The following is a 24,857-nucleotide window of genomic DNA, read 5'->3' as shown; positions in this document are numbered from 1 at the left end:
TGCATATTTTAAAATTTATCAGTTTTAATTTCTAATGTGGTAAATATCAGTAATTCTTAATCTACTTGAGGATAAAAGTGTCCTGAGACCGAAAAGTTTAAGAACTGCTGTCTAAAATGTTGCCATGTCTTTAGTTTTATACATTTCTCGCCCGCCCAGAATTCACATGCTGTTTAAATGAGCTGTGTTAGAACTGTTAAAATTGCACATTATATATTCTTTCATTTTATCCTTCCTTCTAATTTGATGCTGATCTAAGTTTTTGTTCTAAGCAGTTGATAGCCTGACCACAGATAGCAGATGATGAATTGAGTCTCATACTGCTAAATTGTTGAATTTATCTATTAAGATTTAGTGAATTTATTTTTGTGTGATATTGCTTAATGCTTTCCATGTCTAGTACCCCCTATTTTCTTTAGGAGAAGATTTTTTAGGAATCTATACATTTTTGTGATCTTTCTTAATTGTAAATAGTATTTTTCTATATATATGTATATGTATATATCATACTTCTCTATATCCTAAATTGCCTTGAAGTCACAATATATCTAGATCTACATTGACTTAGACAGTTCTGCTATAACACATTTTGAAAGCATAAATTTGTTCCAACATAATTGATACATTAGGGAACAATTTGAATATAAGTTGAATTACTTTTATGTGATTTCCTCAGTGAGAAATAGAAACTTAAACCAAACTGAACTGATTAAAAATGAAAACACACACACATACCCACACACACACACCTCAAAACTCTACTGGCTACCTTAGTTAACCAAATGTTTTATCGTGTAAGGTTGGATAGCATCACTTCCCAATAACTCTTAAATAGCAATCCTTCCTGTATCTATTTTCACAAGAAAATTACAAGTCTTTTTTCTAGGTAAAGCACCAAATTGATTGTATATCTTCTGATGTAATAGGAGCTGTGGAGGAAGGCTAGTCTGCAGTGATACAGTGCAACCCTTCTCTTCCTTTCCACCTCCTTCCCAGAGTTGGTATCCACCTTCCTCCCTCTCCATGGAGATCATCTACTTTACCAGTATAGGGTCCCATGGTAACAGGGGTTCAAGCTGAGCAGAAGCCTGAGGCCGCTAATACCACTAATACTTATTGTAATAGTTATATATTTCTTAAGCACTTAACATGTATAAAACTGTGCTACCATTTTTATTAGATTCTTATTTTTTGTGTGTGTATCACTGATGACATTTTTGAGTGTTATATTCCTAACCCCATTTCCCCCTGATGTCCTGAAGTTTGTTTTTTTATAGTTTTATGAGAGAAATATCTCCTTTCTAAATTCATGTGGTAGGTAACTGCTGCCAAATATATATGTACCACAATGCAGAAATTATGGAGTTAAAACCTAGGTTTTATTGTTATACTCAAGCATAAGTTCAGGGATCAGAGAAATCCTGAACCATTATGAGGATTCTGACAAGACTCTTTATAGGCAAAATTACATCAGAATGACAGAGAAATAATTCATTTACATATTACAATCTTGTACATTCCCTTTAGACCTTAAAAGTTAGAGAGAAAGACAGATCCATAATCGCATACTTTATTCAATGTCATACAAATTGAAAAAGCTTAGTTAAAAAGAGTCATCATCTCATATATCCCCTAAGGAAATAAACTTCATCAAATAAACTCTATAGGTAAACTAAGTCAGATCATAGAATAAACTATATTTAGAGGACTTACAATAGATGGTTAAAGAAGATGATCTACACGTCAACAAGGAGTTAGGGACAATTGAGATTCTTTCTCTGACTTCTTATCTAATAATGTTTAAGGCTCTTAAGTAAATTTTCACATCCCATGGGACAGAGTTTGTTCAGGTGAGGTTAATATTAGCCAAAAAATGCAGGAGGAATAAAAGAAAATAAAAAATTCTCATAACAATAACATGGTGATTTTTAGGAATACATATGTTGAGTTATCTAAGAACTAACTGGATTTGGAGGATATTTTCAAATTATCTGTAGAATTTCTTTCCTTTCTCATCCTCTTCAACAGATGATGGTGGCAGCAATTGTTTTCTTGGTAGGCTGTTTCCTTAGGCTTATCAAGAAAACTATAAGGATAGCCAAGTATCCATGAAATGCTATTTCTTGATGCTTTTGGGTCTATGATGAAAACACAGTAAAAAAAAAAACAAAACCCTTTATTTGCCACCCTTGTCAGCTATTTTCCATTTAACTGCAACTTCTTTATGTTTTCTCTCTTCATGAAAATATCAATATGAGAATAGGCAGGATACTACAAACTTGGCGTCTGCACTGCTGGGGAGGCTGATGCTAGAGTTCTGAGCTGCAGTATGGGCTAAAACCCATTGGGTATCCACACTCAGTCAGACACCTATATGGTGAGCCTGTGGGAGTAGAGAGCCACCAGGCTACTTCAGAAAGGGTAAACCAACTTCAGTCAGAAAAACACAGCAGGTTAAATCTTCCTTTACCAGTCAGTATTGGAATCAAGGCTATGAATGGTGGCTGTGCTTCCAGCATAGACTTAGGCTCAAAACAAACAAACAAATTGAAGAAAAAAAAATAGGGGATTATTTCCATCATAGTATTATAGGGTCATAGATTTAGATCTGTAAGGAACCTCAAAAATCATCCAGTCAAACACCCTCATTTTACAAATAAGAAAACTATGTAATAACTATTTAGATGTTGAAAAATAATCCCCCATTTAGTATACAAAAGTTAAATTAACATTTGCAAAAAATACTGTGTGATTCATGGTACCATCTCTTCTTTCTTCTACCACTCTGACACCATTCCTTTAAAAGTAGAAAGGAATACTATAGGACTGAGAACCATTTTATATTTTTTATCTGTTTCATGCATCACCATGATCAAAGCATTTATCACATAGTGGCCAACTATAACATAAAATAATAGTTTGCTTTGTCTGGATCTCAACATGAGAGAGGAAATGGTAAACATTAAAGGGAGGGATTCTAAGGTTTAGAGTGAAAAGAGATAGACCATCAGTTTGATGCTACACAAAATGGCTCTAAGAGAAAATCCCTTTCCAATAGATATAGGAAAGGAATGAATCATAGATGTAGATAAAATCATGGAACCCTTTTGGCTGTCTCTTACAGGTTGTGGAAATGTGATCTCACCTCTGTTTCTTGTGAATATCTCTCCTTTGCTCTCATCAGCAACCGAAGTCTGACCCATTTGGATCTGAGTGGTAATAGCCTTGGTAACGATGGGATAAAGTTTCTATGTGAGGCCTTGGGAAACCAGTGTTGTAGGATAAATTCACTGATGTAAGTCCTCATGAATTTATTCCATTCACTTGCTCTATTCATTCAATGATGCTACTGTATCTAATAAATAAATTGTCACATGCTCTGTGAAAACAAAGATAAATAATATATAATTCCTTCCCTCAAAGAATTTACAATGGATTTAGGACTAGGCAGGATAGGACATGTACACTATTGAAAATATAAAAATTATTATGTATGACATTCTAATGCAATGCTAATGCAAATGCATGAGAAATAATAAGTACTAGGAGAGCAAATTAGGGAGAGATTACTAAAAGCTGATTCAAATAGATTGACAGATGAATTTGCTTTGGAAATGCAGAAGGATGAGCAGGATGTCAATAGGATGAAGAAGGGAGCATTACCAACACAATGGAGCAGAGTGAACAAGAAAGAGAGAGGTTGAAGAGCTCTGCACTTGTCTAGGGAATGTACTGAGTATGTGTAGGAACAATTTCACAGTTGTTTAGATGAGCTGGAGCTGGAGCTCAGCTTACCAGGAAGAGCATATTTCATGCACAAGCATGTGTTAAGCTTGGAAAGGTAGGTTGGGGCTACATTATTGAAGGATAGAGTAAACAGTCTAAACATAGAAGGTAATAGGGAGCCACAGAAATTTTTCTTTTTGTTGGGGAGGGCGCCAATGTTCTGAGCTAGTATATGTTGGATAAAGTTCCTTTTTTACTTACTAGAATGGAGTGGGTTAGGACAGACAGATTAGCATAAACAGGGTGAGGGTGGCTAACTGGAAGATGGGTGTATAAGGTTCAAAGATCAAGGTATCAAGCCAGCGTATCCATCTGGGGGACAATAATAGGTAAAATGAAGGCCTTTCTTACATTTAACTTTGATATTATCACCAGTACTTTAGTGTATATGTGTGTATGTTGGGGAGACGGCGTGAGAGGCAGCAGATAATTTGGAAAGATTCTATGAAATAAAGAAACACCTTCATCATGCTGATGTTTCAGGAAGCAACAAAAAGCAAAGAGAGGGAAGCAGAGAGGTCAGTGCTGTGGACAAATTTTGTTGTTCAGTTGTTTCAGTCAGGTACGACTCTTCATGAACCTATTTAGGGTTTTCTTAGCATAAATGCTGGAGTGGTTTGCCATTTCCTTCTCTAGCCCATTGTACAGATGAGGAAACTGAGGCAAGCAGGGTTAAGTGACTTGCTCAGGGTTACACAGCTAGTAAGTGTCTGTGGCTGGATTTAAACTCAGGTCTTCTTAACTCTAGGCTATTGTGCTCCATTGCACTGTACTACCTAGGTGCCCCTATATGACTACAGTTGTGGATTAGAACCATTTTATTAGAGTTATAGAGTGTGTGTGTGTGGGGGGGGCACATGTGTTCTGACAACGCAATGTTAAAAGCCAGTATTAGGAAATCAAAATACACTCAGGTACTAGCTATTAGTGTAAACATTGGGTTTAGAGTAATTCAAAGCCTAGGGCCACAGACTTTGGAGGCTGAGGCAAACTAGTGACAAAGTAAGTAGAGCAACCAGGGGGAAAATCCTGTAGAACAACCAGGGGGAAAAGCCTGGGCAAGTGATTATGATCCTAATCCAGAGGCTTGGGAATAGTCACTAACCTAGAAATCTATAGGGGCCAACCAAGCAAAGCAAAAAGGCAAACACTCTAGGCAGCCTGCTAGGAACCAGCAACAAAAGCATCTCCAACTATAAACAACCTTAGGTCCCATCTAGGAAGTATCTTACACAACTATTGCTGATAGACTGTAAGAGCCTGTCTAAGGACAGGAACCAGTCCCAGGCCAACTATTAACACCAAACTTGGAGGTAAGTGGGCACACAACTTTGTGAAGATCAGCAGAGGACGGAGGTGAGGGCAGATCCTGAAAGAAATGGTATGAATGAATGAAAAGTTATTTAGTAAACTTGTCTGGGGCCTAAGGTTGTCTAGAAAAAAAAAAGAAACTAGAGTAGCTAGGATGGCAAAGTGGATAGAACAGTGGACTGATTTGGTAGACCTGAGTTTATATTTTGCCTTAGACATTGACTATCTATGTAATCCTGGGCGAGTCACTTGACTTCACCCTGCCTCAGTTTCCTTCTCTGTAAAATAGGGATAATAATAGCACCTACTTCACAAAATTGTAAGGATCAAAGGAGATGAAATATGTAAAAGTCCTTTGTAAACCTTAAAGAACTTTATAAATGCTGGCTATTGTTGTTATTGTTGTTGTTATTATTATCGTTATTAATTAGGGGAAAGATTCTTAGCTGAATGAGGCAGTGTAAAAGCAAGAAAAAAAGAACAAAGAAATGAGTCTGAAGTTGTCTATGAGCCTGAACCACATTGGATATGATACTTCTTAGGGAGAGACAAGAAAAAAAAAACAATGAAGATGAAATAATTTGTGTGTCTCTCTTCTCTACAGGTTAAGAAGTTGTGGTCTCACTGTTTCTGGCTGTCAGGATCTCTCCACTGCTCTCAAGAGAAACAGAAGTGTGACCCATTTGAATCTGGCAGATAATGCCCTGGGGAATCATGGAGTCACTCTGCTCTGCGAGGCCCTGGGATACCCAGACTGTCACCTAAAGGAACTGAAGTAAGTCCTCCCATAAATCCGTTCTGTCAAGTCCCTTAGATATTTGGAGGAAGTTAAAAGCACAGCATGAATTGAGGAAAGTAAGGGGAGTGTCTAAGGAAGGAGCAGGACTTAGGGTCCCACAGAATTTCCAGAAGGACGATGAATAATAGACCCATTTTATCACGGAAACTTTGTGCACCACACTGAGCTCTCCTACATGCCATCTTCTTTCTTCTGGGAAAGGGTTAGAGGTATCAGTCAAGTTCACATTCCCATTCTTCATCCTAGGCTAGTATATTAAATTAAATCTGGGTTTCCAGATTTATCTTTTCTGAATGTTGTTGTTCAGTCATTTCGGTTGTGTCCTGTGGAGTTGAGACCTAGAAATAAAACTCTGTTTTTCCTTCTGCATAATATGGAGAGCTATGGGCTTGATGGTCAACCAATTAAGTGAATTTGAAACAGATTGAATGACCAGATAAAAGAACTCTCATTATTGAGTCTCTAGAAGGGAAGTCTTTAAAAGAGTGCCTGAGGTATTTGCTTTTGTGTCCAATACTTTTACAAGTGATATGGATAAATTAACCTATGAAATGATTATAAAATTTTTAAATGACACAAATCTAGGAAGACCATAAAATGTTAGAGAATATTTCCCTAAAAGACCATGATATACTCAAAAAAATGAATCAAATTAAGTAATACAAATGAAATTTAAAGAGGATATATTTAAACCACTGTATATGGGTTCAACTAATCAGCTGCATGTGTCCAGTAGGGATGGCTATTGCTAAACAATGATTAAACTAACACAATATTAGATTGCATTATAAGAAGCATAATGTAAAGAACTGGAAAGAAAATAGTCCCATTATGCTCAGCCTTGGTCATAGCACTAAGGGAATATTTTGATTGTGGTTAAGCATTTTAAGAGGATATTGGTTAGCTGGAGCATCTCCTGAGAAGGGTAACCTAGATAGGAAAGGGATTTAAGACCCTGCCATAATAGGATTGCTTGATGGAATTGGTCAGTTTTAGCCTGAGTAAGACTAAAGGACTAGAAGACACCTAAAAGACCATCTAGTCTAACCCCTTCATTCTATAGACGAGGGAACTGAGACTAGAAAGGTTAAATGCATTGCCCAAGGCCACAGAGTAAAAAGGGCAATATTTGAACCCAATTCCTCTATCTCCAGTCTCTGGTCTTGAACTGTTTTCAACTATTTAAAGGGCTGTCATAAGGAAGTGAAAGTAGACTTATTCTGGTTAGCCACAAAAGATAAAACTAAAAGAAATAGGCAGAATTTGCTCAGAAGCAGATGTAGCTTTGATATAGAAAGGAAAAAAAAATCCCTAATTGTTATCTGATCCAACCAGTATCTAAATTGAAATCCCCTTTATTGAAACACTGACAATTGTTATCCAGCCTTTGCTGTCAGACTTCTTTGGATATAGAACCCAAACCACTAGCTACCTATATTGTTGTCGGGGTTTATGTTTTTGTTTTTTGGTTGTTTGATTGGTTTGAGATGTCTTTTGTTTAAGGTTATCTTTAAATGTATTAGTTGGGAGGTATCTCTAAACAATTTTGAAGTGGGAGTTTTCAGGACACTGAATTTTCTTTGTGAGTCGGCAGAGTGACATTAACACTAACAAAAAAAATCGAAAACAAACTCAGAATGCATTTTTAGAGACATGAGGGTCTAGAATGAGGGAGACAAAAGTCCTGTTACACAAGACTTTGACAAGACCACATCTGGAGTACTGTGTTGAGTTCTTGATGTTACATTTTAGGAAAGACATTGACAGGCTAGAGCCCATCCAGGGAAGGGTAATAGGCATGCCAAGATAACTACAACTCATACAGTATGAAGATAGGTCAAAGAAATTGGGAAGGTTTAACTCAACAAAGAGAGAATTTGTGGAACATATGAAAGCTATCTTCAAGTATTGGAATGACTGTTATAAAAAAAAGATATTAGTTTTTTGGTTTTTGTTTGTTTGTTTGTTTGTTTTTTTCCTACTTGGACCTAGAGTGAATGTTTCAGAGACTGTTTCAGAATGTTTCAGTTTGGGCTTGTTTGTAGGAAACAACTTGCTAACTATCTGAACCATGCAAAAGTGAATTTCACTTAATCAGGATACAATGGATTTCACATCACTGGTGGTCTTCAAAGAAGAAGTAATCTGCTTTTACCACTTTTTAAAATTTCTGCAGAAGGTATTCCTGTTGCAGTGTGGATTGGATTAGTTGATCTATTAAGTAACTTCCAAATCAGAATTTCTGATTAATTAATCATTCATTGACTCTGTGACATGATGCATGCCTTAAAAATTTGTTGGATTAGACTTATTCTTTTTATCTTCTTAAGAAAGATCAAGGATAAATGATTGGAAGTTTCAAAGGCTAGTTTAGGAGAAGCTTGCTAACAATTAGAATTGTCCAAAAGTGGATTGAGTTCCCTTGCTAGGTAATGAATTTTTCATTAGTAACTTTTCAAAGAGAGGATAGGGGTCATCTGTCTGGTGTAAAAGGAATCCTGTTCATTGAATCATATATTCAGAATTGGAAGGGATCCTGGAAGCCATGTGATTATTTTAAAATCTTAAGAAAACAAGGTTATGAGAGGAAAAATGACTTGCTTACCCAAGTTCACGTAGGTGGAGACAAATACTGGCTGGATTAGAACCCAGATCTTCTGATGACAAATCTAGAGCCTTTTCTAGAATATCCCAGTGCTATTCCAACTACGTAATTTATTAACTCTCAGATTCTAAGCATAGATTACATAACCCGGTTTGGATCCCAGCTTTACCATTTACTGTGAGTCCTCAAATAATTCTCTTAGCTTTTATGAATCTTGGTTTCTTCCTTGTAAAATGAATAAATCAAACTAGATGATTTCTTATTACCTTCTGATTGTTGTATACCATGGAAGCTGGTGAATGAATGAATCAACCAATTGATCAAAAAGCATTCATTTAGCAGCTGTTATATGTTAGCATCCGTGCTAAGTACAGGGAATACAAATACAATCAAGCTAGACAGTCCCTACCCTCAAGGATTTTAATTGCTAATAGAGGAAGACAACAGTATAAAGAAGATCTAGGTTTGGGAAGAGGGGAAGGAGTCCCACAGGGTGGCATGGTTTAGGAGTGACTCAGAAGTGGTATTGTGTCCTGATTCTGGGCAAAATAAAATGAAATCACCAATTTTGCTAATGAATATTGGTACAAAAATTTTTAAATAAAATGCTAGCAAGCATAATATATGTACATACATTATATATATGTATATATATATATATGTATGCATGTGTGTGTGTGTGTGTGTGTGTGTGTATCACAAAGATCATACCCTATTAACAGATGGGATTTATACCAAGAATACAAGTCTGGTTCAATATTAGAAAAACTATCAGCACAATTAACCACATCAATAACAAAATCAATAGAAATCATATGATTATCTCAACAGACGCAGAAAAAGCCTTTAACAAAATACAACACTCATTCCTTTTCAAAACACTAGAGAACATATGAATAAATGGAGATTTCCTTAAAATGATAAGTAGTATCTGTCTAAAACCATCAGCAAACATTATCTGCAATGGGGATAATCTAGAAGCCATCCCAATAAAATCAGGGGTGAAGCAAGGATGCTCATTCTCACCTCTATTATTCAATATTCTGCTAGAAATGTTAGTTATAGCAATAAGAGAAGAAAAAGAAATTGAGGGAATTAGAATAGACAATGAGGAAACAAAATTATCACTCTTAGCAGATGATAAGATGGTACGCTCAGAGAATCCTAGAGAATCAACTAAAAAATCTATTTGAAATAATTAACTTTAGTGAAGTTGCAGGATATAAAACAAACCCACAGAAATCATTAGCATTTTTTAATATTGCCAACAAAGCCAAACAGAAAGAGATAGAAAGAGAAATTCCACTTAAAATAACTGTTGACAGTATTAAATATTTGGGAGTCTACCTGCCAAGACAAACCCAGGAACTATACGAACACAATTACAAAACATTTTTCACAAAATAAAGTCAGATCTATACAGCTGGAAAAATATCAATTGCTCATGGGTAGGCCAAGCCAATATAATAAAAATGACAATTCTACCTAAATTATTAATTTACTTATTCGGTGCCATACCAATCAAACTACCAAAAATTTATTTTATTGATATAGAAAAAAAAATTCATTTGGAAGAACAAATGGTCAAGAGTATTAAGGGAATTAAAAAAAAATGTGAAGGGAGGTGGTCTAGCCCTATCAGATCTCAAGCTGTATTAAAAATCTGTAATTATCAAAACAAGCTATACTGGCTAAGAAATAGATCAATGGAATACATCAGGGAATACATACACAATACACAGAAGTAAATTACCATAGTAATCTAGTGTTTAATAAACTCAAAGACTTAAGCTTTTGGGTAAGAACTCTCTATTTGACAAAAATGTTAGGAAAATTAGAAAATTATATGGCAAAAACTAGTTGTAGACCAACGTCTTACAATGCATACCAAAATGAGGTCAAAATGTATATGATTAGACATAAGTGGTGATGTCATAAGCAAAGTAGGGGGCCATGTAATAGTTTATCTGTCAGATCTATGGATAAGGGCAAAACTTATGACCAAACAAGAAACAGAGAGTACTACAAAATACAAAATGGATAATTTTGATTATATTAAATTTAAAAGTTTTTGCACAAACAAAACCATTGCAACAAAAATTATAAGGAAAACAGAAAGTTGGGAAAATTTTTACGGCAAGTATCTCTGATAAAGGCCTCATTTCTCAAGTATGTAAAGAACTAAGTCAAATTTATAAGAAATCAATGCTGTTTATAGTCATGAAAAATGCTCAAAATCATTATTGATCAGAAAAATGCAAAGTAAAACAACTCTGAGCTACCATCTTATACCTATCAGATTGACTAATATGACAGAAAAAGAAAAAGATAAATATTGGAGGGAGTGTGGGAAAATTGGGCCACTGATGCACTATTGGTGGAGTTGAGTACTGATCCAATATTTCTGGAGAACAATTTGGAACTATGCCCAGAGGGATATAAAGTGTGCATAACCTTTGATCTAGCAATACCACTACTAGATCTATATCCCAAAGACATCAAAAAAAGAAGAAAAGGGCCTATTTGTACAAAAATAGTTATAGCAGCTCTTTTTGGGGTGACAAGGAACTGGAAATCGAGGGGATGCCCATCAATTGGGGAATGACTGAACAATCTGTGGTATATGATTATGATGGAATACTATTTTGCTAATGACGAGATGGATAATTTCAAAAAAGCCTGGAAAGACTTACATGAACTGATAAAAGTGAAGTGAGCAGAAGTAGGAAGATAATGTACACTGTAGCAGTAATATTTTATGATGATCAACTGTGAATGACAGCTATTCTCTGCAATACAATAATATACAAGACAATTCCAAAGAACTCATGATGAAAAATGTTATCCTCATCCAGAAAAAAAAAAAAAACTGATGGAGTCTGAATGCAGAACAAACCATACTATTTTCACTTTATTATTTTCTTGGGTTTTTTGGGGGGGGGGCGGAGAAGGGATCTTTTCTTTCCACAACATGACTAATATAGAAATATGTTGTTTTTTTATGATTGCACGTGTATAACCTATATGAAATTGCTTACCACCTCAGGGAGGGGAGAGGGGAAAGAGAAAGGGAGAGAATTTGGAACTCAAAATTTAAAAAAAATACTGATGTTAAAATTATTTTTACATATAATTGGGGAAAATGAAATATTATTCAATTTTAAAATAATTTTTAAAAAGATAAAGTGGAAGCTCACTTTCCAGAGTCTAGGATCCTAGAAGCACAGTTTGAGTTCCAGTAGGAGGAAAAAAAAAGATGGCTAGCGTCAGATTTTATAATTTGATAATGGCAAAAAAGTGGAAGACACTGGACCAAGACACTTGGGTGATGTCTTTTTTTTTTTTTTTCTCAGCTGCGTGCCTTTATAGAAATAGGGGAAATAATAGGGCTTTTAATTTCATGCTAGATAGAAGGCTATGTGGATGGGCTCCTTTCCAAGGTGAGAGAAAAGAGGAGTGTGCTTTATATGCTTACCAAACCATGTTTTTCTCTCACAGGTTGCAATGTTGCTATTTTTCTGAAGCTTGCTGTTGGGATCTCTCCATGGCTCTGAAGAGCAACCAAAATTTAACTCATCTGAACCTGGGGGGTAACACCTTGGGTAATGATGGAGTAAAACTTCTATGTGAGGCCTTCAGGGATCCAAGCTGCAGATTGCAGGAAATAAAGTAAATCACCACCAATTTCTTCAAAACCCTTCCTATTTGAAATTAGAGAAGAGGGGAGCCCTAAAGAGCAGCATAATATGGGGTAGTAATACTGGAATGTTTGTGGAAAAGACAGGGGATGGTATTTTAACCCATTTACATTCATTAGGATATGATCTAAACTGTGATAGAGATGCTAGCAGAGTTAGTAACATGGTTAGCAGACACTTTTCCTTGCCTCAGTCCTTCACAGCTGCTCTAGGAATTAAGGCTGTTTTTTTTTTTATTTTTCTTAATCAATAAGCACCTCCCCCATCCATCTCATAGGTCCTATGATTCCCTGATATTCCCTTTCTGATTACTTAGCTCCAAGTATTTATTTACTCAACATGAGAAAAGACATAAGCGTCCTATGAGAAGAAATGTGCTATGGTCTGAGTTATGGTGGGGGTTAAAGGGTGGGTCCATAAGACTTGCATTACATGGAAAGGTTGTGGGTGTGAATTCCTTCTGATAGTTCTATTTCCTGCTTTCCTTTCTCTCTGGTAGGATATGGAGATCCTATTTCACTGTAGAAGGCTTTCTCCATCTCTTTGATGTACTCAAAAGTAACCACAACTTGACCCATTTGAATATTGCTGGAAACACACTGGGAGATTATGAAGTGAATCTATTGTGTGAGGCTTTGAAACATCCAAATTGCAACCTGCAGAAGCTGACGTAAGTCTTAGTCTGGTTATAGACGAAGGGATTTGGGGGAACAGGAACAGGAAGGGCTGTTGCTAAGAATGTCAAATATGAGTCAGGAAGGCTACAAGGTATCCGTGGTAGAGTCATATTCTTATCTTTTATGAGTAGAATCCTGGATAACAGATTTTCCATTTTTATGGGAGAAATATCTGCTTTGTGAGTTCATGCTATAGGTGACTAGTGCCAAAACCAAAATCTAATACTCATCTAAAACTATAAAAATCATAGTAATAATTGGACTTTTACTTAATATAATAAGCAGTAATAAGTTCACAAGCAAACATTTTATATGATGGAAAAAAGTTAAAGTCTTTAGGAATAAGTTTAGAGGTAAAGTAAGGATACACATTATAATGATTACTACTTAACAGTGCTAGAATGCTGGGATCCAGCCCAAGCCTCATCTGGTCATTGTTTGGGCCCTGATGTCTCAGAGAGAGTGTAAACAGCAATTGTTTTTGTTTTGCCCAGAAACCTTGAAGGTTTTCTCTTCCCAGATTGATTTTTTTTTCACTAGATTAAAGAGGCCATTCTTCACCTCATTCCTTACCTACCCTTAATCACTGAACGGTCATTGCCTCAGTCATACTGAGACCTGGGAAAGACCTTATCTTAAAAAGGCCAAAGTCTCCCACTACATCTGGGGCCATCTCCAGTCAGCCTGATCTATATCTTGCCACTGGACCCAGATGGCTCTGGGGGAGAGTGAGGCTGGTGACTTTGCACTGCCCTCATTCATTTTAATCCAATTCAATTGCAAATCATGGCATCACCTTCCTGATGTCATAGCCCTCTTCAAGAATGAAAGACAAACGAACAAAAAAAAAAAAAACAACAAAATGAAACAAACAAGAATTGCTAGCTCTAGCAATAAATGTGATGAAGTAATATGGATGAAGAGCAGCAGAGTCACCCAAAGATAGGAGTTAATACAATTTTATTGCTACTCATAAGGGGACGAGGATAAAAATGCTAATAGGGAACAATTTAGGTGCCCGGCTCCAATCATAACTGGCCCCCAACTGAGGACAGCACAAAAAGGGGTGGCTTCTGAATGTGGAGTCATGCAATGGTTTTCACATTCTGGTTGAAGGGCATAGAACCCATTAGGACTCAAAATTAAATAAATGTTCAGCAAAGAACTGGCTGGCACCAAAAGGATAATTGTCATCATTTACTCTTCCACCTTACCTCAGCTCCATACAACTTGCTCTTGATTATGCCATCACCTATAAATACACCACTCTCACGGTTGTGAACCCTTCAATTCCTTTATCTGATCACAGTTTGTTTTCAATCCACCTCTCCAGCTGCCTTTCAACATCATTGCCTCTAATACTTTGACCTTTTGGTTCTTTCCCAGGCTGTAACCCTTGCCCAGGCTACATTCTTTTCCTTTCACCCTCTTAACCCTCTGGTCAATCAGTTCAAATCTGCACTGTTCTCATCTCTTAAATCTTTTGTTGCCCCATACTTTAGTTAATCTAGTTTTGCCAACCAGTAGCCTTACCTTACTCCTGCTATCCAGCCTTTGCTCTTACTCATGTACTACTGAATGAAGATGGAAAAATAATGAAACTTTGCTCACTGGATTACACTACAAATTAATGTTACATAATCTTCACTTGGCCTTCCTTGTAGCAAAGCATTATTTTTATACTTCTCTAATTGATTAAATAACCTACTCACTATAGCAGCCTTTTCAAAATTTATTTTAAAATTAATTAATTTTGAATTATCAGTAATCATTTCCATAAGCTTCTGAGCTTCAAATTTTTCTCCCTCTCTCTCTCCACCTCCCTCCCCAGGGTATAGGCTATACATATACATTCTTATTAAACATATTTTCACATTAGTGACGTTGTAAGTAAGAATTAGAACCAATAGGAGGAACCACCAGAAAGAGGAAACAAAACACAACAGAAGAAAAAATTAGCAAATAGTATGCTTCAATCTGCATTCAAACTCCATAGTTCTTTCTTTGTATGTGGATACCATTTTCCATCATGAGGCCTTTAGAGATGTCTTAGATCCTTGTATTGCTGAGAAGGGTTAAGTCTATCATTATTAGTCATCACACAACGTGACTACTACTGTGTACAACATTCTCCTGGTTCTGTTCACTTCACTCAGTATTAGAACATACAAGTCTTTTCAGGTTTTTCTGAAGTTTGCCTGCTCATCATTTGTTATAGCACAATAGTATAATAGTAATAGTAATAGTACCATTACATTCATACACCACAACTTGTTCAGCTATTCCCCAGTTGATGGGCATCCTTACAATTTCAAATTCTTTGCACCACAAAAAGAGCTACTATAAATATTTTTGTACATGTGAGTCCTTTTCCCATTTGTATGATCTCTTTGGGACATAGCCCTAGAAGTGCTATTGCTAGATCAAAGCATATGCACATTTTTATGGCCCTTTGGGCACAGTTCCAAATTGTTCTCCAAAATGGTTGGATCATTTCACAACTCTACCAACAATACAATAGTGTTCCCATTTTCCCCACGTCTTCTCCAACATTTATCATTTTCCTGTTTTGTCATCTTGGCCAATCTGATAGGTGTGATGTGGTACCTCAGAGTTATTTTGATTTACATTTCTCTAATCAATAGTGATTTAGAGCATTTTTTCATATGACTATAGATGGCTTTACTTTCTTCATCTGAGAACTGCCTGTTCATATCCTTTGACCATTTATCAATTGTGGAATGATTTGCATTCTTATAAATTTGACTTAATTCTCTGTATATTTTAGAAATGAGGCCCTTATCAGAGACACTGGTTGTAAAAATTCTTTCCCAATTTTCTACCTTCCTTCTAATCTTGGTTGTATTGGTTTTGTTTGTGCAAAAATTTTTCAATTTAATGTAAACAAAGTTATCCATTTTGCTTTTTGTAATATTCTCTATCTCCCGTTTGGTCATGAATTCTTCTATTCTCCATAAGTCTGATACGTAAACTATTCCTTGCTCTCCCAGTTTGCTTACAATATCAGCCTTTATATCTAAATCATGAGCCCATTTTGACTTGATTTTGGTATATGGTGTGAGATTTTGACCTATGTCTAGTTTCCGCCATACTCTTTTCAAGTTTTCCCAGCAGTTTTTGTCAAAGAGTGAGTTCTTATCCCAGAAGCTGGGGTCTTTGGGTATATCAAATAGTAGATTACTATAGTCTTTGACTACTCTGTCTTGCATACTTAACCTATTCAACTGATCCACCATTCTATTTCTTAGCCAGTACCAAGCAGTTTTTATGATTGCTGCTTTATAATACAATTTAAGGTCTGGAATAGCTAGGCCACCTTCCCCTTCATTTCTTTTCATTAGTTCACTTGATATTCTGGACCTTTTGTTATTCCAAATGAATCTTGTTATTTTTTCTAACTCTATAAAATATTTTTTTGGTAGTTTGATTGGCATGGCACTGAATAAGTAAATTAGCTTAGGTAGAATTGTCATTTTTATTGTATTAGCTTGGCCTACCCATGAGCAACTGATTTTTTTCCTATTATTTAGATCTGACTTTATTTGTTTGAGAAGTGTTTTGTAATTGTGCTGATATAGTTCCTGGGTTTGTTTAGGGAGGTAGACTCCTAAATATTTTATAATTCTACAGTAAGTTTAAATGAAATTTGCCTTTCTGTCTCTTGCTGTTGGGCTTTGTTGGTAATATATAGAAATGCTGATGATTTATGTGGGTTTATTTTATAGCCGGCAACTTTACTAAGGTTGTTTATTATTTCAAGTAATGTTTTACTTGATTCTCTAGGATTGTCTAAGTATATCATCATATCATCTGCAAAGAGTGATAGTTTTGTTTCTCCTTTGCCAATTCTAATACCTTCAGTTTTTCTTCTCTTATTGCTAAAGCTAATGTTTCCAGAACAATATTGAACAACAGTGGTGATAATGGACATCCTTGTTCCACCCTTGATCTTACTGGAAATGCTACTAGCTTGTCGCCATTACATATGATGCTTGCTGAAGGTTTTAGATAGATGCTATTTATTATTTTAAGGAAGACTCCATTTATTCCTGTGCTCTCTAGTGTTTTTAATAGGAAAGGGTGTTGTATTTTGTCAAAAGCTTTTTCTGCATCTATTGAGATGATCATGTGGTTTCTGTTAGTTTTGATGTTGATATGATCAATTATGCTGATAGTTTTCCTAATATTGAACCAGTCCTGCATTCCTGGTATAAATCCTACCTGGTCATAGTGTAGTATTCTTGTGATAAGTTTCTATATTCTATTTGCTAATATTTTATTTAAAATTTTTGCATCTACATTCATTAGGGAAATTGGTCTGTAATTTTATTTATCTGTTTTGACTTTTCCCGGTTTAGATATCAGCACCATATTTGTATCATAAAAAGAATTTGGTAAGACTCCTTCTTCACCTATTTTCCCAAATAGTCTATATAGTATTGGAATTAATTGTTCTTTAAATATTTGATTGAATTCACTTGTAAATCCATCTGGCTCTGGAGATTTTTTCCCTATGGGAGTTCATCAATGGTTTGTTCAATTTATTTTTCTGAGATGGGGTTATTTAAGTATTTTATTTCCTCTTCTGTTAATCTGGGCAATTTATGTTTTTGTAAATACTTATCCATTTCACTAAGATTGTCAAATTTATTGGCATACAGTTGGGCAAAATAGTTCCTAATTATTGTTTTAATTTCCTCTTCCTTGGTGGTGAATTCACCCTTTTCATTTTTGATACAGGTAATTTGGTTTTCTTCTTTCTTTTTTTAATTAAATTAACCAAATGTTTATCTATTTTATTGTTTTTTTCATAAAACCAGCACTTAGTTTTATTTATTAGTTCAATAGTTTTCTTAATTTCAATTTTCTTAATTTCTCCTTTGGTTTTCAATATTTCTAATTTGGTGTTTAATTGAGGATTTTTAATTTGTTCTTTTTCCAGTTTTTTTTTTAGTTGTATGCCCAATTCGTTGATCTCCTCTTTTTCTATTTTATTCATGTAAGCATTTAGAGATATAAAACTTCCTCTAAGAACTGCTTTTGCTGTATCCCATAAGTTTTGGTATGTTGTCTTGTTGTTGTCATTCTCTTAAATGAAGTTATTGACTGTTTCTATGATTTGTTGTTTGACCCAATCATTTTTTAGGATTAGATTATTTAGTTTCTAATTATTTTTTAGTCTATCTTTCCATGGCCCTTTATTACATATAATTTTATTGCATCATAATCTGAAAAGGATGCATTTAATATTTTTGCCTTTCTGTATTGGATTGTGAGGTTTTCATTCCCTAGTACATGGTCAATTTTGTGTATGTGCCATGTACTGCTGAGAAAAAAGTATCTTCCTTTCTTTCCCCATTCAATTTTCTCCAGAGGTCTATCTTACCTAACTTTTCTAATATTCTATTCACCTCCTTAACTTCTTTCTTGTTTACTTTGTGGTTAGATTTATCTAGTTCAGAGAGGGGGAGGTTGAGGTCCCCCACTAGTATAGTTTTGCTGTCTATTTCTTCCTGTAACTCACTGAACTTCTCCTCTAAGAATTTAGATGCTATACCATTTGGTGCATGTATATTTAGTAATGATGTTACTTCATTGTGTATGGTGCCTTTTAGCAGGATGTAGTTTCCTTCCTTATCTGTTTTGATAAGATCTATTTTTGCTTTTGCTTTGTCTGAGATCAGGATTGCTACCCCTCCTTTTTTTGTTTTTATTTCAGCTGAAGCGTAATATATTCTGCTCCAGCCTTTTACCTTTACCTTGTGTGTGTCACTCTTTTTCAAATGTATTTCCTGTAAACAACATATTGTAGGATTATGGTTTTTCTTTTCAAAACTTTTGATCATTCCACAGGCCTTTTATAGCTCTCTCTTCTTCTAGAAAAGATAATTTAAGAATAATTGGACTTTCTGAAAACCATGATTTAAAAAAGCCTAAATATCACTTTTCAAGAAATTATCAAAGAAAAATGCCCTGATATTCTAGAATCAGAAGGTAAAATAGAAATTAAAATAATCCATTTATCACCTCCTGAAAGAGGTCCTAAAATCAAAACTCCGAGGAATATTATAGCCAAATTCCAAAGATCCTATGTTAAGGAGAAAATATTCTAGGCATCCAAAAAGAAACAATTCAGATATCATGCAGCTATAGTCAGAATAACATGATATTTATCAGCTTCCACATTAAATGATCAGAGAGCTTGAAATATGACATTCTGGAGGACAAAACAGCTAGATGACAACTGAGAATGACCTACCCAGCAAAACTGAGTATATTCCTTCAGGAGACAAAATAGATATTCAATGAAATAAAGGACTTTCAAGCATTCCTGATGAAAAGACTAGAGCTGAATAGAAAATTTGACTTTCAAATACAAGACTCAATAGAAGCATAAAAAAGTAAACAGAAAAGAGAAATCATGAAGGATTCAATAAGGTTAAACTTTATATTCCTATATGGGAAGATATTTGTAACTCTTAAGAGCTTTCTTATTATTAAGGCAGTTAAAAGAAGTATATGCAGACTGAGAGCACAGATGTGAGTGAACATGGTGGGATGGTATCTAAAAAATATAAAATTAAGGGGTGAGAAAGGAATGTACTGGGAGAAGGAGAAAGGGAGCAGTAGAATGGAGTAAATTATCTCGCATTAAATAGACACAATAGAGTTTTTACAATGGAGGGGATAATGGGGGAGGTAGGGGAAATGGTTAAACCTTACTCTCATCATAATTGGCTCAAAGAGGAAATAATATATACACTCTCACTTGTGTATTGAAATCTATATTTCTAGGAAAGCAGGAGGGGAAGGAGATAAGAAAGGAGGGACTGAGAGAAGGGAGGGTGAATTGGGGGAGCCCTTAGTCAGGAGCAAAACATTTTTGAAGAAGAACAGGGTGAAAGGAGATGGAGAGTATGATAAGTAGGGTAATTGGATATAGGGAAACAAAGTAATTACAACTGAAAAAAAATTATATAATGTTTCTCTGATAAAGGTTTCATTTTTCAAATATATAGAAAATTAAGTCAAATTTACAGAAATAAAAGCTATTCCCCAATTGATAAATGGTCAAAGCATATGTACAGGCAGTTTTCAGATGAAGTAATCAAAGCTATATATAATATGAAAAAATGCTCCAAATAACTATAATTACTGAAATGCAATTTAAAATAACCCTAATATACCATCCCACATTTATCAAATTGGCAAATATGACAGAAAAAGAAAAAGACAAATGTTAGAGGAGATTTCAGAAAACTGATATTGTGACATTGTTGGTGAACTGATTCAAACACTTTGGAGAGCAGTTTGGAACAATTATCATAGGGCTATAAAACCATGCATACCCTTTGACCCAGCAACACCACTAGTAGGTCTGTATCCCAAAGAGATAAAAAACAAAAAGGAAAAGTACCTATATATTCAAAAATATTCACAGAAGCTCTTTTAGAGGTGACAAAGAATTGGGAATTAGGGGGATGTCCATCAATTGAGGAATGGTTGAGCAAGTTGTAGTATATGATTGTTATGAAATACTATTGTATTTTAAGTAATGATGAATAGGATGCTCTCAGAAAAATGTGAAAAGACTTACATGAATTGATACAAAGTGAAATGAGCAGAACCAAGAGAACACTGTACGCAGTAACAACAATATTGTACAATGATCAATTATAAATGATTTAACTCTTTTCAGCAATACAGTGATCCAAGACAATTCCAAAGAATTCATGATGAAAAATGCTATCCATCTTCAGAGAAAGAACTGATAGAGTCTGAATGTAGGTCAAAGCCTACATTTTAAAATTTTATTTGTTTGTGTTTTCTTTTTCAAAATGACTAATATGGAAATATCTTTTGCATGACTGTACATGTATAACATATGTCAAATTGATTGCCACCTCAAGGATGGTGGAAGGGAGGGAAGTATAGATTTTGGAACTCAAAATTTAAAAAAAAAAGACAAATATTAAAATTTGTTTTTACATGCAATTGGGAGAAAATTAAATATTAAATAAATATACTTTAAAAATGAAAATTTCCAAAGAAAGAAATTATCAAGTAAAATTACCCCATCATCTTAGAACCATGGGGTAAAATCAGAATTGGAAGAATCCACTGATCACCTCCTAATAGAGATTCCAAAACAAAAACTCACAAGAATATTATTGCCAAAGTTCAGAGCTCCAAGGTTAAGGGGAAAAAAAATGTAAGCATCCAGAAAGAAACAATTTAAATATGGAGCCACAGTCAGATTCTCTCAGGATTTAGCAGCTTCTACATTAAAAGCGTGGAGGGCTTGGAACATGATATTCTGGAAGGCAAAGGAAATAGCATTACAATCAAGAATAACCTACCCAACAAAACAGCATAATCCTTCTGGGCGGAAATGGGCATTTGACAAAATAGAGGACTTTGAAACATTCCCAATGAAAAGACCAGAGCTAAATAAAAAAAAATGATATTCAAACAGAAGACTGAAGAGAAGCACATAAAGGTAAAAATGAAGGAGGAGTGATTAAGGAATCAATAAGGTTAAACTGTTTAATACATATATTGCAAGATGATACATGTAACTTCTAAGACCTTTATCATTATAAAGACATTTAGAAGGAGTCTACACAGAGGGCATGGGTATAAGTTGTTTATATTGGGATGATCTCAACAAAATGAAGGGGTAAGAAAGAAGGATTCACTGGGAGAAGGAGGAAAAGAGAAGAATGGTAAAATTATTTCATATAAAAGAGGCGTGCAAGGAAGAGTTTTTATAGTGGAGGAGCAAATGGAGGGGGATGGTGCATAATGTTTGAACCTCACACTCATCAGAATTGATTCAAAGAGGGAAGGATATACATACACACTCAGTTGGGTATAGAAATCTATCTTACTCAACAAAGAAAAAGGAGAGGAAGGAAGAGAAGAGGAAGGTTTGATAAAAGGCTCATTAAGAAAGAAAATGATCGGAAGCAAAATAGAGCGAAAAGAGAGAGAGAAGGATAAACAGGAGAAAGATGGAGAGAAATATATGTTAGTGATCATAATTGTGAATGTCAATGGAATGAACTCACCCATTAAACAGAAGTAGATAGTAGAATGGATTAGAGATTAGAATCGAAAAATATGTTGTTTCCAAGAGACATACTTGAAACAGAAAGACACACAGAGAATTAAAATAAGGGTCTGGAGCAGAACCTGTTATGCTTCAGCTGAAGATGAAAAGATGGGTGGCAATCCTGATCTCAGACAAGGCAAAAGCAAAATTAGATCTAGTTAAATGAGATAATCAGAGAAGCTACATTTTACTAAAAGGTTTAATAGACAATGAGGTAATACAAAAAAAATACAACAAATCTCTCTGATAAAGACCTCTTTATCAATATAGAGAGAACTTAGTATAAATTTGACAGATGGTCAAAAGATAGGAACAGGTAGTTTTGAGAAGAAATCCAAACTACCTGCAGTCATATGAAAAATGCTATAAATCACTATTGATTAGGCAAATGCAAATTAAAACAACACCCAGTTACCACCTCATGCCTATCAGATTGGCTAACATGACAGAAAAGGTAAATGATAAATGCTGGAGGAAATGTGAAAAAATTAGGCACATTAATGAACTGTTGTTGGAGTTGTACACTAGCTCAACCATTCTGGAAACAATTTGGAACTAAGCTCAAAGGGCTATAAATCTCAATACTCTTTGACCAAACAATACTACTACACGGTCTAAGATATAGATCTGTATCCCAAAAAGATCAAAGGAAAAGGGAAAAGACCTATATATATACAAAGAGTATTTAGAGCAGATCTTTTTGTGGTGGCAAAGAATTAAAAATTGAGGGGATGCCTATCAACTGGGGAATTAATGAACAGGTTTTGCTATATGATTGTGATGGAATATTATTGTGTTATAAGAAATGATGAGAGGGGTGGTATCAGAAAAATCTGGGAAGATCTATATATACCAGAGCAAAGTGAAGTGAGAAGAATCAGATCATTGTACACAGTAACAGATATATTGTAGCAATGATCATTTATGAAAGACTTAACTACTTCAAGACAATTCTGAAGGACTTTTGATGAAAAAAAAAGAGAGAACTAATGAACTCTGAGTGCAAATTAAATTATATTTTCTCACTTTATTTTTCTTGTTTTTTGATGACATGGCTAGTGTGAAAATACATTTTGCATGATTTCACATGTATAATTGATATATTGCTTGCCTTCTCAGTGGGTAGAAGAGGGGCTGGAGGGAGGGAGAGAATTTGGAACACAAAGTTTAAAGAACATCTTAAAAGATAAATTTTTAAAAAATTAAAATTTAAAAAAATTAAAAACTCTTGTTAAAAACAAACAAATAAACAAAAAAAAACCTCCAAACTTTCCAATTACTGCCATGTCCAACTTCATCCTCCCAGTTAACCACATTCATAACCTAAGTGTCATCCTTGACTCCTCATTGTCTTTCACGCCTCATATTTAATCTATTGCCAAGTTTTGATAATTTTACCTTTCTAAAATCTCTCATCTATGCCCTCTTCTCTTTTCTGGTGTTGCCAACATCATAGTGCAGACCATCATCACCTCAGAATGGACTGTTGCAATAGCCTGTATGATATTTTCCCTGTGTCAGGTCTCTGCAATTCTAGTCCATCCTCAGCTCAGCTGTTCTAGCTTCCCTTATTTCTTCAAGCTCCTACTAAATTGTCATCTTTTTACAGAAAGTGTTATCTTATCCCCCTTAATTCTAATCTTCTCTCTTCTGATTATCTCTAATATAGTCTATTTGAACAAAGTTGTTTAAATGTCATCTGCTCCATTAGACTATGAGCTCCTTGAGAGCAGAGAATTTTTTTTTTGCCTTTTTGTTTGTATCCTCAATGCTTAGTATAGTGCCTGACACATATTAGGCATTTAATAAAGATTTATTGACAGAATGACTTACTGTCTGCTGTAGGGACAGTTGTATAATCAGGACCAGTGAAATTAGGGAATTTTCTAAATTGTTTAATAAAGGAGTAAAAATTCAGAGACAGGGATTTAGGAAGTTTAATTGATCCAATCCAGAAAGAAACTGAGGGAACTAATATCTTCTTTCTGGGTTTATAAGCTTTGGCATACGTGCAGCTTGGGAAACTATTGCCATACCAGTCAAGTCATTTTTCACTGGTACAAAATAAGATAACAAAATGAAATTAAGGATATGAGCATAGGCAATGGGGAGACAGTTATCACTTTTTAATTTTTTAAAATTTTAATTGTTTTTATTTTTAACATGTGTTTTTAAAACTTTGGGTTACAAATTTCTCCCTTCCTCCCTCCCCACCCATCCTCATTGAAAAGGTAAGCATCTTGATACAGGTTATAGATGTGTAGTCATGCAAAACACTTCCATAAAAAAACAAAAACAAAAACAAAAACAAAAACAAAAACAAAAAACATTTCCATAGTAGTCCTGTTGTGAAAAACTAAGTATATTTCCCTTCATCCTATCCTACCCCCCATTTATTCTATTCTCTCTTTTGACCCTGTCCATCCTCAGAAGTGTTTGCTTTTGATTATCCCCTCCCCCAATCTGCCCTCCCCTCTTTCAACCCCCTGTTCTTTTGTCCTCTTCCCCCCTTATTTTCCTGTAGGGTAAGACAGATTTCTATACCCCATTGTGTATGTTATTCCCTCCTTTAGCCAAATCCTATGAGAATAAGATTCACTCATTCCCTCTCACCTTCCCCCATTTCCCCTCCACTGTAAAAGCCTTTTCTTGTCTGTTTCATGTGAGATATTTTACCTCATTCTACTTCTCCCTTTCTCCTTCTCCCAATATAATCCTCTCTCACCCCTTAATTTTATTTTCCAGATATCACCCCTTCATCTTCAATTCACTCTGTGCCCTCTATCTATCTATCTATCTATCTATCTATCTATCTATCTATCTATCTATCTATCTATCTATCTAT

At 35.0% G+C, this 24,857-nt stretch overlaps 1 protein-coding gene across 1 annotated transcript in view; it reads left to right on the top strand.

The window, feature by feature from the left end:
* The window catches only part of LOC114046057 (NACHT, LRR and PYD domains-containing protein 3-like), a 59,334-nt gene that overhangs the window by 28,656 nt on the left and 5,821 nt on the right, over nucleotides 1-24,857 (top strand). Inside the window, exons 8-11 of the mRNA XM_027866278.1 lie at nucleotides 3,125-3,295; nucleotides 5,702-5,872; nucleotides 12,000-12,170; nucleotides 12,699-12,869. Coding sequence (XP_027722079.1) covers nucleotides 3,125-3,295; nucleotides 5,702-5,872; nucleotides 12,000-12,170; nucleotides 12,699-12,869 — 684 coding nt within the window. The remainder of the gene's footprint in view (nucleotides 1-3,124; nucleotides 3,296-5,701; nucleotides 5,873-11,999; nucleotides 12,171-12,698; nucleotides 12,870-24,857) is intronic.

This window comes from Vombatus ursinus, unplaced genomic scaffold (genome assembly GCF_900497805.2).
Source record: "Vombatus ursinus unplaced genomic scaffold, bare-nosed wombat genome assembly UNPS02014780.1, whole genome shotgun sequence".
NCBI lineage: Eukaryota > Metazoa > Chordata > Mammalia > Diprotodontia > Vombatidae > Vombatus > Vombatus ursinus.
The sequence above is the reverse complement of the archived record's forward strand: the minus strand, read 5'-3'. Positions and strand labels throughout refer to the sequence as shown.